The sequence below is a fragment of the Platalea leucorodia genome, assembly GCF_965183815.1.
Source record: "Platalea leucorodia genome assembly, chromosome: 2".
NCBI lineage: Eukaryota > Metazoa > Chordata > Aves > Pelecaniformes > Threskiornithidae > Platalea > Platalea leucorodia.
The window spans coordinates 22,913,352-22,925,724 of record NC_138824.1 but is presented as its reverse complement, the minus strand read 5'-3'; the positions used below and the strand labels follow the sequence as shown (position 1 = coordinate 22,925,724).

The window sequence follows — 12,373 nt, the reverse complement described above, 5'->3', positions numbered from 1 at the left end:
TCTATCGAAACACACAGACTGGAAAGTTTATGGGTGCAAGGTTACATGGGTTCTGGTATACAGGACGCAGTCATAGATGACATTTTCATTGAGGTTTCATAGAAAATCTCAGGAGTTACCTGAGCTGCAAATGGAGGCTGGGAAAAATATCATCTATATCAGACCTGTTCCTGCAGTCATCCCTAGACCTCTGCGCTTGCCCACTGCCAGAGGCAGGACGGACCTTTGGCTTGACCCAGTATAGTTGCTCTTCTGCTTCTGCTGTTTAGAGACAGTGTGGATTTGAAGAACCAAAAGAGAGAGGCAGCAAGCTGAGTCCTGCGTCAGTCCCTGTGGTCTGTACCAGGCTGGCTCAGCAGCTCTGTGATTCCCCCTTAAAGCCCAGATCTGCACTGACATTGCAAAAGGAGCAAATTCCTCTGCCAAATTAATGCTCTGAGATCAGCTGGCACTTAGCATTGAGCACACGGCTCTTCAAGAAAGGTGGGTTTTGAGTGCTTGGTGTAAGGAGACTTTATTAGTCTCAAGTTTATGTTGCCATAGCCATCGAGGAAACCCTAGCAAGTTTATTTTGTAAAGCAGGACAATGTTGCTGCATTGCTGGTTTGGTCTGTGAAAGGATTTTCTGTTTGCAGAGGGAGAAGATGAGGCTTGGAGATACCAAGCCTGTGGTGGCTCATCTTGGATGAGCAACTTCCAGGAATGCATTTACATTGGTAAATGAAGTGGCTCATGAGACCCTGGAATAATTCAGCCCTGAGTCACAAGGTTAGGAAAATGACTCTGTGATCTCTAAGTCATCAGTGTGATTCTTCTGTGGCTTTAGAGAGCTTCCCTGCTACCCAGGGAAAGATGGCTGAGTCAAAACCAGGGACATGGTCACAGCTCTACTCAGCAAGAAATCATGTATCAACTGGGCAATACAAGCTGCTGCCCAGTAGTCTGAGGTCTTGATCCTGAGGACCCAGCTGCTTTCTCCAGCTTCCACACTTCCATGCTTTTGTGAGACAGGGGCAGTTTGACGGTTTAAAAACACAAGCTTCCTCACCCCCAAATATCATCTCTGCAGATTGGAACTACACCGGCAGGAGAGCAATGCTGCCCAGGGCACATGGCAAATCCCCGTGGTGTTGACAGCATCTCACAGATCACCCAACTCAGATCTGTGTATGTTTGAATATCCTCAGTGACCTCAAGTTGTGTGTCAGAGTAGCTCATTGTTTCATTTGAAATGGTGTCCCGATGCATGAGGCCATTACTTGTACCTCTGCCTCTCCAGAGGACCAAAGGGGTGATGAGCTTTGGACGACTGAGTTGCTTTAGCAATCCAAATAAAAACGAAGGTTGGGACCTCATTCGTATGAAGCGGATCCAGCTCTAGTTACCATGACACCATGACAATCAACTTGTTTACTGCTTCAAGGTACAGTCTAAACATTCTTGGCATGTCATTTGCATAGCAATATCCAGAATGCTTTGTGTCACTCTACTGTATTCGGGCTCTGCAAACACATTGAAAGGTTTCTTTACATGTATGCTTAACTAAAGAAAAAGAAAGGAAGAGAAAGGAGAAGAGAGCTTCACTTTTGGTAGCACGTTTCGTACAAAGCGTAACCTAAGCTGTGCAAGATTAAACATAAGAGCTGGATATATGTCCCCCATATGTTCTGGAGAAACGGGGAGGGGGGTAGGTATCAAACAGAGGGTGGAAAACAAGCTAAGAAAATCTAGGGCTCGTCCTGGCAGAGTATTTAAGTATGTGCTTAAGTTTAAACAGGTGATTGACTGAAATACAGGAAAGGAAAATAAAAAGACATGGAAAAGTGAGGAAAGATAGGTTAGTAGAAGAAGAAAGAACCATCACGGCGGGGATTCAGCTCGGCTCCGTGAGCTGGCAGCACTGCAGAAGGGCCAGGACGGGTGCGCAGGGTGAAGGCGGTGTTGGTTGGGAGGAGCTGGTGGGTCGGAGGGTTGCATGGAGAGCTGTGCCGGGACGCTATGTACAGGGAAGCCAGTGTGGCGGTGAGTGATGCACCCGGGTATCAGCTGGTATAAATTGATGTGGGTCATCTGCACTGAATGAGGCTCTGCTTGTTCACCATTGCTGGCAAGCTGAGTGTTGCCTTCAACAGTTGTGCAGGCAGGGCTGGGAGTGAAACAGAGCCCCAGAAGGCCTCTGGAAGGATGGGGCCTAAGGAGAAGACAGAAACTGGGGGAAGAATTTTGAATTGTGGGAGAAAATGGCCGAGAGCATGCAAAGCCAGAGCTGGGGTCAGCCAGGGAAGTGGGGATGTCACCCATCAGTGCAAGGGGGGCTGGAAGCCCTGGAGGTGATGCTAAGCAGATGTGCAGGAGCAGAGCAGGCTTTTGGGGGTGCTGGAGCCACTGGGATCTGGGTCAGGAGATGTTAAATCATCTCTGAATGGGGCCAGAGTAGGATTCAGACAGGCCACAGACCCTGTCAGGACCATTTCACTGCAGTCACAGGCACCCAGGTAGAAGGCATGAGGTCCAGCAGGTTTCGCAATGGCAAACTCTCCAGCTGCCTTGTCTCCCCTCCGTGCCCATAGCACAGCTGGGCTGGGAGCTGCTCGTGCTTGAGAGAGCATCTTGATGCCCAGGAACTAAGGACAGGGGTTTCTCACACCATCAACTTTCACTTACCTACCCCCTAGTACAGTGTGTTGTCCTCCCAGCTCAGGCACTTAAGAAAATTCAGATTTGCCATGGTAGCGTGGAAGATAAGTATCTTTTGTGGATTCTGTGAACCTCTGAGACTCTGGTCGACTTTACGGTAAGGCATGTTAACATTTCTGTGTCTGCTATAACAAGTGATTCTGCAATCCCATATACTGCTCATAGCTGAGACCATGAGAGTAGACTCAGGAGACAATTCACATCAGATGTGGACAGTTTGCTCAGCAGGACAGCCTTTACAGATCAGGCATCTCTGTGGCTACCTCCAGGCTCTAACGTTACCTCCAGATCAGCATACGTCAAGCAGGCAGGCAGCAATTCATACCAAGCATGAGTTGGAAAGCCACCTCTCCAATAAAATAGGAATATCTGATGTAGGATTATTTTTCTTTTTCAGCTTTAAGTAGTGAGAAGACTCTCAGGTACAGAATTTCATCGTGTCTCCTGCCTCAGAACTCAGCGCAGTGGTCAGAGCATTTTTGACACTGACACCTAAAATAATGAACAGCACAAATTCCTCTGAAGCAGATGTGGACAAAACACTGATCCATTACTTCTGAGGGGGATTGGTGCCTTGTCTCCCTCCCATCCAAGCAGGGAAACGTGCAAACCATAGAAGAATTACAGCTAAGATAAGATTCAAACAAGGCCAGTGTGCTGTGCTGCGATAGCACATTATCAACTAAACAAACAAACAAAAAAATAACCAAAAGGAGAGTTATAAAAGACAAAAATGATGTGGCTCACAAATCCAGCTGTTCCAAGCCAAATTCATAACATGATTATTTTAGCTGATAAACTAAACCAAGCAAAAACCAGTGGCAAACACCAAGGGTGAAATATCTATTTAGTGAGGTATCTACCCTCTTTAGATGCTGCCCACAGTTTTTCACATGGCTTTTCAGACTCTTCACTGAAAAAACTCCTCACTTGTGTATGTAACATCCGTAATAAGCATTGGTGGCTTTTCCAGCATTGAGAATTGAATATCTGCAGGCACCAGCACAGAATCCAATTTGAATGTTGCTCTGTAGCAAAGCAGCACAATCAGATGGTGTGCTGTGTTCCCCTTTAAGACAGGCAGGCTTTTGTGAACTTGGAGCGGAGCAAGTCAGCAAAATGACAGAGTTAATTGTTCCAGCACAATCTTGGAACCAGCCTGGACACCTTACCAGATCAGATGTGTGCCCATCATCTTCCGCATCCTCACCATCCTGGTTGTCACTCCTATTGGCAACCATGCAGGTGACGAGCCCTTCTGACACTACCTCCCACTGTACAGTCATCAAGATGTGGACACCAGTAAAAAGACAGTGCTGGTCTGAAAGAGTCTGGTCTGGTGTGAAGGTCAGAGAGCAGCCTGAATGAGACGGCTCCCAGGCATGTGTTTTTGCCACTCTTCAGGTCACAGCCTCTCTGCCTAATTGAGTCCCTGTACTTCCCCTGCACCACCTGGCTTGTGGAGATGTTTTCTCCCCAGTTATTGATTCCAGTGGATTTCCTCTGGGTTTATATCATGCTAAGTGCAAAATGACTTTAAAAAAACCCCCAAACAATTCACAAACATACATTTTACCATACTATACTCTCTGCCTAATTCTTTGGCTCTGCCTTGCTCCCTATAAACCACCCACGCACCCATATGCATGTCCTGCAGATCTGTATGGGTCACCTGGTATTCTTTGGTATTTACCTGAGCATTGACTGGGAAGGGGCTTCTTAAAAAAAAGCAAGTATGATCCAAGACACTGCACAGTTTTGTAGCCTACCTAGGCCAGGGTCAGTCAAGTAGAGGCAGTTACTCCTTTGCACAAGGTATTTAAATCTTTTTAAATCAAGTTACGTCCAGATATATTGGCACCGGCAGTCACTGCTACCATGTGTTCTCTCCAGCAATCTGGTTGTATCTGCCTGTGCTCCTTGTGTGTCAGGTGTCAATTCTCCTGTCAAGAACCATTTCATGTGCCTGGATGTGTGCCTAGTGCTATTTTAGATGTGCTAGGGTATCTGACATCCTCACCAGCCTGGCAGAAAGGACCTACCTGCAGCAGACCCAGGTCTTTCTGGAGCAGCAACTGGGGACCGATCCAGACCAGATACTCCCACACAAAATCAAAAATATTAGTACACACGTATGTTTAAGCATGGGAGCCACTACCCATCTGGCAGAAAAGTGCCTAAAATAATGTATCTATAGGCTGTGACTGATGCTAATACTTTTAATAATTGGAAAGCTGAGGCTGAGGAAGAGAACAGACACAGGCTTGACAGGAGCAACTGTCTCCAAGGCACGTTTTGGGTCCATCCTGAGATTCTTTGACATGTTTTTCCAATTTGGTCTGTATAGACTGGTAATAAACAAGTGATGAAAATCTACTCTTTTCCATGTGTCCTTTGTTGGGAACAAGCCTAACAGAAAATGTCAAGAGGGAAAAGGGAAATTTAAGAAAGTTGCAGCAGAATAAGAAAGGGGATATAGCAAACTTAATGAAGATTTTTTTTCCTATTTGTGATCACTGTTACTACTTCTTTTATGATGTTTTTTGGTTTTGTTTTTATTTTTTAAATTATATATACTAGAGTATATATGGGTTATATAGTATATAGAGTATATAGGGTACTTCCAGAGCAGTTAGCTGCCCAGCACCAGCAGTCACTCCTGTCTAGCTACAGCCACATTAAGCAATAGGCCCAGCCATTTGCTGTCATCATCAGTGTCAGTATCCTAGGAGATCTCCTGATCTTGCTTAATTACATCCTGATAAATGAGTACTTTGTGTTCATAGCAAAAACACTTTCAAAATTAATGTAATTGAGAGATAGCTACTGTTGATGTACATGTCTTCAAATTATTAGGAATATCATACAAAACCATTTTATTTAGAGTCTTTAGTTAACATCCATCTATATTTTAAAGTAATTGCATTCACAGACAAAATGATATCCTCATTACAGAATCAAATTTCATAGCCTCTCTCAGGAACTTAGGGATTAAAAATGAAGCCTTGTTATCCCAGTAAATTCATAGGTAAGATTCATTCCAAGTAAACAAGAGTGAAAGAAACACCCAGCTACACCTGATGTAATGCTGTTTCAAAGCAGAAACAGTCCGTTTACTCCAAACACGACTCCAGAGACATGGGCCCAGCTCAGAGCTGACACTGTGTAAATATGTTAACTGCAGGTAAACTGAATTATGAAATTCCTGGGTTAATAATATTAGTTTTGAGGTTAAAAGCAACAACCCTTAAAATACCAATAGATGCTTTCAACCATAAATCTATTTGATGCAGCGTTTGTGTGGAATGAAGTGAGGTCTACGGATAAAAATCAAAATCACAGAAATATAAAAGCCAAATAATGCAAATTAATATTATTATAGCTGTAAGTACACAGGTACTTAGTGTTGAAAAGCTTCTTCATTCCAATCCTTTGTTTTTTTCCAGGCATGCATCATTTCTCATGTTCACATTTTGTGCCTGGACTGGTGAAAGCAGAGTGGCTGCGTATGTGATGGGATGGGGTGTGGAACACCCACATTCAGCAATGCCAAAGGGGAGCCCCGAACACCAGCATCATCCTCTGTCCTCCTTCCCCTGCCAGGATAGCCACCTTTGCTCTGGGACACAGACTTTAAAGCCTCAATAGCATCCAAAGAGTCTCCTCTCTGCATGCTAGGGCAGAAATAATTCAACTTCTAGATAGAAATATGGTCCAAAAAGTATACGCTGGAAAATATCCAGACTCTCTTTGTGGATTTGCAAATGTGGTTCTCATCACAATCAGGAGAGACTGGGCATTTTAGATGCTAAAATGTTTAAGTAACTTTCAGAAACCTGCCGTCAAAATGGCTACAGAGAGAAAGTTGAAAACTGGTGTGTGATGACATTCGCTTTAGCAGAGGTGCCCACACTCTTCCCACAGCAAAATTACTTTAATTTGCCCAACCCCAGAGTCCTTGAAAATGACACTCTGAGCATTTGCCGTAATGATTTCTCACTAAATTAGAAAAATGCCCAACTAAGGAGGGATTATCTCTGCATGTGGATGTGGCATAATGACTGTCAAGTGCACTGAGAGCCCCACTGGGCTTTGCAAGGTACATCAGGTTTGCAGCAGAGGCCAGCATGTATCAGAGAATATTAATACTGTCTTGTTGGGGGCATCCATTCTGGTACTCTACTGCTGTTCAGACAAAATTATACCATATGGGGGAATTCTCTTTGCTACTTTACATATATGAGGTACCTTTTAGGGCCGAGGATTAGCCCTAAATTGTCTGGCTGACAAACTCAGTGCATAAAAGACAGAGGCACATGTGTGCACACACTCTCCGTAATGTGTGCACCCACTGGGACAGTGTCACTGCAAGATTCTGCCTCGCAGCTCGAGGCCGCTGTGCCTGCAGTGAGGATGCGCTAGTGAACTTGCATCCGCACACCCAGAAAGTCTCTTAGCTGCTCCCCAGAAGGAGCCCAGCAGCTCCCATCCCACAGGACAAAACATGTTTGTCCCCCAGGCGCCGGCATGCTGCTGACCAGGTTTCAGGGTTAGTGAGGAGCTGGGTGGGCACTGCCACTGCCTCATCATCCCTATTACAAGGGGGGAAAACTGTTCCTGGCTGCCTCCGCTCAGCCCCAAAACAGGAGCATCAGGAGAGACATTGTTTTTTTATATCAGTGCTTATGCCATCAAGGACTAGAGAGATGGTGGGAATGGGCTGGCAGACAAGGATGTCAAGAGTTTCAACACAACTGCCACAATAGCGCTTCAATAGCAGCACTCAAATGCCCAATGCTGGTGTTCTTCACATCCCACTGCCAGCCAACTGGCTCTGACCCATGCTGCTGAACAGGCACAAGGAGCACTCACACACGCCTCTACGGATGCTCGTTGACTTCAGTGCCAGGGCCCTGTTTAAGAGGATGCCAGACCCCTTGGTAAACCAGCGTTAGGCTGTTTCTGTCTCTCTATGTTGCAATGACTTTTCAAAACAAGTCTGGTAAATGGGTGCAGGAAGGGAGGCGAGGGCTGGAGAGGCTGCAGGGCCCTGAAGGGTCCCCTGGGGGGGTCTTCTCTGTTGGAACTGAGCCACTGGGGAAGGACAGACAGGGAACATCATGGGGCCAAGCACCAGGAGAGACTGACTGACTCGTGTAGCGAGATCAGGTTTTCATCCCTTATCTGCCACATTCATCCCCAACAGCCATGGGAAAAGGAGCCAGAAAGATGCTACCCACAGAGTGTCCTAACCACTGGCTTGCCCGGCCATCCCATCTCAGCTGGGTGATACGCGGAGCCAGCAGAGGAGGAAGCAAGGAGGGAGAAGCCAGAGGTCTAAGGGTCACAGGAGACAGTGGGTGAAGGCAGGCCACCAAGGAGAGGAGCAGCCCAAATATTTTGTCCACATGTCCCAAACTTGATGGTGCGGCACCTGCCTAATATCACCAAGCCCTTGTCATCTTCCAGCAGGGGGAAACACAAATCAGGACAGTCGCAGCAGGGCATGGGTACAGCCTTGTGCCTGTCCTGCACTGCCACGTCTTCGGGCTCCTGCCTCCCCCCGCCGTCGTCCTGGGATGTCCAGAGAGGTCCACGGTGCGCCATGATCTGCAGGGTCGTGCTGTCCGCTCACCCGTGGGATGGAGCTGTAGGAGCCTGTAGGTCTCCCGGCCCCACAACTATACAAAGAGCTGCAGGGACCTGGGAAGGGCAGAGCGTGACACGTTTGTTTATGGGCAAGAACTTGAGGCTGTCCCAGCAGTGGCAATTTTACCAGTTCTGCCTTCACCCTCAGTGCCCGGGGATCCCAAACCCACAGCTCCCCACACCGAGCTCAGCCTGTGTATGGAGCTGCGTGGACCTTCTCCACGGAGATTTCCCGGGAGGAACGACATCTCCGTTCCCAGCTCTTCCCAGTGGCCTCGCATATTTTGGACCTGCTCCGGGATGAAAAACAGGTTCCGTCCCGGTACGGGGAGGGACCGATGGCAGCCCAGGCACCCAAGCCCATTCCACAGGCTGCAGGACATGAAACCCGCCGGGCCAGGAGGTGCAGCTCCGTGTCCCCGCGGGGAGACCCGAGGCTGCTGGTGCAGGGACGGCGGCTGCAGGCCACCGGGGAACGCGTCCCGGTGAGCCCGAAGGGAGCGGGGGTCCCTGCACAAAGGGCCTTTCCCTGCGCGAACGGAGCGGCGGCGGGAGGGTTTGGCACCCCGGGGGCTGCGGGAGCGGCAGGCTGCTTTTCCGCCGGGGCTCTCCACCGAGAAGCCGCGCGTAAAAACGGGCGCTCCGCTTCCCCGACGGCAAAGCGCTGCCGGGAGGCTGCGAGGCCGGAGCGGGGCTGCCGGAGCCCGGCGGCGGTGCAGGCGGCAGCCCCAGCAGGGCCGGCCCCGGCCCCGGCCCCGGCCCCGGCGGGACGCGGGGTGCCTCCTTCCCGGGTAGCGGCGGCGGGCACCTGGGGAGAGGAGCCGAGCCCAGCCGCCAGCCGGCTATCTGTATTCACCTATAGCCGTACGTATAGGTGCATGCATATGGTGTATGTCTCTCCCGCAGACTTGCAAATGGGAAGGGAAAGGTGTTCAGCCGAGCCGGACTCCAGCCCGACCTTCGGCTTCGCGGGGAGGACCGAGAGAGCCCCCGGGACAGGGGGCAGGGGTCCCCCGCACCCCGTACCTTCAGCGCGGCCCGGAGGAAGGGGGAGTCCCGGCCAGCCGCCTTCGCCGGGGCGGGCGAGTCCCGGTGCCGGGCTACGGCGGAGAGGGATGGAGAGCGACGATGCTCCCGGCGCACGCCCGCGGACCCCGAGCGGCTGCTTTCTACGTGAGAGGAGGGAAATAAACCACCAACGAGCTTTTATTGTTATCATCATCATTATTATCATCGCCATCGTCGTTTCTCTGCACATAAATAAATAAATAAATATCTCCCGGGGAGAGGGAGGGGACGGAACGGTACAACCACAGCGGAGCGCCCGGCAGCGACGAAGTCAAACCAAAACCGAGAACAATTTTGGAAAGGAAAAAAAAAAAAAAAAAAAAAAAAGAAAAGAAAAAGATAATAACCCAAACAGCCCCCGACCCTCCCCGTCCGCCGGCTTTCGGGCACCCCCGAGTTACCGGAGGGAGCCCCGGGACAGCAGCATCCCTGCGGGCGGCCCGCACCGCCCGCCGCCGCGCAGCATCCGCACCCGTCCCGGTGCGCGGAGGGGTCTGCGGGGAGGCTCCCGGGCCCGGGGCTGTGCCTGCGGGGAGACAAGTGAGACAGCACTACTGGGGGACGCCTGGGGTCCTAGGGAGCAGTTTATTTACAACAGGGTGCAGGGACACCCGCCCCCATGGGCCGGGGGTCTAGAAAGGCGAGAAAGTCCTTCGTAAATTACACAGATTATACAAAAAGGTATAAAATCCTTCGGCTGCATGTCAGCACTGGAGCAGGCAGGACTCCCCCTCCTGCTCTCGCCACAGTTCCTGGGGAGCCGGGGTGGGCGTTGGGGGGCTAGGGGGTGACTGCGAGGCCTCTGTCGTCCTTCCCCGAGGAGGACGGAGACATGCGCAAGTCCTCGTCGTCTTCCGAGCACTTGGTGGTGGAAAGGGACGAGCATTTGCAGCTGTGGCCGGCCCCCCCTCCCCGGTGGGAGCTGCTTTTGCCTTCTTTCTTGTGCTTGACCCGTCGGTTCTGGAACCAGATCTTCACCTGCTTCTCGGAGAGGTTCAGGTAGGTGGCGATCTCGATTCGCCGCAGCCGGGAGAGGTACATGTTGGAGGCGAACTCCCTCTCCAGCTCCAGGAGCTGCGTGCTGGTGAAGGCGGTGCGCATCCGCTTGCTGCTGGGCAGCTGGCTGGACGTGCTGTCTGCGGAGCGGAGCGCACCGTCAGGGCCAGCCGGGCCCGCAGCCCCCGCACCCGCCGGGCCCCGCTGCGCCCCCCCGCCGCCCGCTCTGCGGGGCCGCAACCCTCCCGCCCCGGGAGCCGGCGGCCCGGCAAGCGGCTGCGGGGCTGCAGCCCGGGCTCACGGGGTGCCGGGGCTGCCTCCCCCCCGTTCCCACCGCCTGGGTCGGAGGCTTGGCGGGCAGCAGCAGCGGGGCTTCCCCTGCGCCTCCCTCGGGGCACGGGCAGCGAGAGGTGCCGGGACGCCCCGTCCGGCCTGCGGGCGCAGGGCAGGGACCCCCCGCCCCGTGTGCAGGGTCCTGCCTCCCCGCCCCGGGATCCCCATCGCCTTCCCGCACCGCTAGCATGCAGGCGTGCGCCTCCCGCCCCCCCCCCCCCCCCCCCCCCACGCGTGCCCCTCTTACCCACGGAGATGCAGTGGAACTGCCGGGGGTCGGGCAGCGGGTAGGCGCCCTGGTAGAGCGCCGGTGCGTGCCCGACGCTGACGGCGGAGACGGAGTGCTGCTGGCGGGCCAGGGGCGAGTGGCAGTACTGGGAGCCGAAGGGGGGGAAGGAGGCCTTGATGAGGGGGATGGCGGGCGGCGGCGGGTGCAGCTGGGAGGCGGTGACACAGAGCGGGCAGACGCAGAGCAGCCCGGCCTTGCCGGCGTGGCAGGCGCCGGCCGGCAGCCCGGGCAGCGGGTGCGAGGGGTGCACGGCGTAGGGGAAGAGCGGCGGCGGCGGGCTGCCCTCGCCCTTCTTCTCGCCCGCCTCCCGCAGCACCAGCGAGTCCACCAGGAAGGAGCGCGGCATGGCCCCGCGCAGCGCCCGCGCAGCGCCCGCGCAGCAGCCGCGCAGCAGCCGCGCAGCGCCGCTGGCCAGCCCGAGTGGTGCTGAACGGCGCCCGCCCGCCCGCTTTAAATAGCGCCCGCGCCATGTGATGGCGGCGCCGGGGCGCTCAATAGGCTTTCTGTGCCTCTTCTCTTGGCATTCACGCCGCACGCTCCCTCATTATTTCCCTTGTTAACTAAATGAACTGCATAATGTACTCTATTCTTGTCGACCCCACCCACGCCGTAGCAGGCGGCCTCTCCCCTCCTCTCCCTTTGGCGGGGTTATTTTCTCATTCTCTCGCGATTTAATATTCTTTTCTTTCTCTTTATCGCTCTCCTTCGCTTTCAGCCCAGCTTTCAGCCCGCTCCCCCTTGTTTATTTTGCCGGCTGCAGCCGCGGTCTCTGCCGGCGCCAGCTTCCCCTGCCAGCCCGCCGCCGCCTTTCCCACCTGTGGCACCAGGTCGGCCCCCCAGCCCCGCCGGCCTCCCCTCTCTCTCCCCTCGCCGCCGGGCTGCTCCGTCCCCGTCCCCGCGCCCGCCGCCGTCCCCAGCCCCGCGTCTTTGTTCCCAGACCGGTGCCGGGACCTGCCGCTTGTCGCTGTCGCCGCCGTCGGGCGAGACCCCTGGCCACCGGGATGTGCCGGCCAGTGCTCCACTGGCGGGGACGTCCGCCCGGCCCCCGCGTGGGCGTGGGCGCCTGGGCACGGATAACAGCCACGGAGCGCCACAGGCAGCGCGGGTGCGCCGGTGCGGGTACAGAAACCCCGACAGGCAGATACCGCGCCGTGCCGGCGGCACCCCCGGCGAGCGCTTAAGCGGAGGGAGAAGAGGCGCCCGGCGCACTCCGCACCTCGTTACACCCGGTCCCTCTGCCCGGTTTGAGCGGTGACACCCGCCATCCCGCCGCCGCGCACCGGCCCCGGCCCCGCGCCGGCCCCGCACCGGCCCCGCGCCGGCCCCGCACAACTGCGCCGG

General features: G+C 53.7%; 1 protein-coding gene across 1 annotated transcript; it reads right to left on the bottom strand.

Moving 5' to 3' along the window:
• Positions 1-10,194: 10,194 nt before the first annotated feature.
• GSX1 (GS homeobox 1) lies at positions 10,195-11,378 on the bottom strand (the record flags this gene model as incomplete). Its single annotated transcript, XM_082305077.1, has 2 exons — positions 10,195-10,550; positions 10,991-11,378. The coding sequence occupies 2 exons, from the start codon at positions 11,376-11,378 to the stop codon at positions 10,195-10,197; spliced, it is 744 nt and encodes a 247-aa protein (XP_082161203.1).
• Between the last annotated feature and the right edge of the window lie 995 nt (positions 11,379-12,373).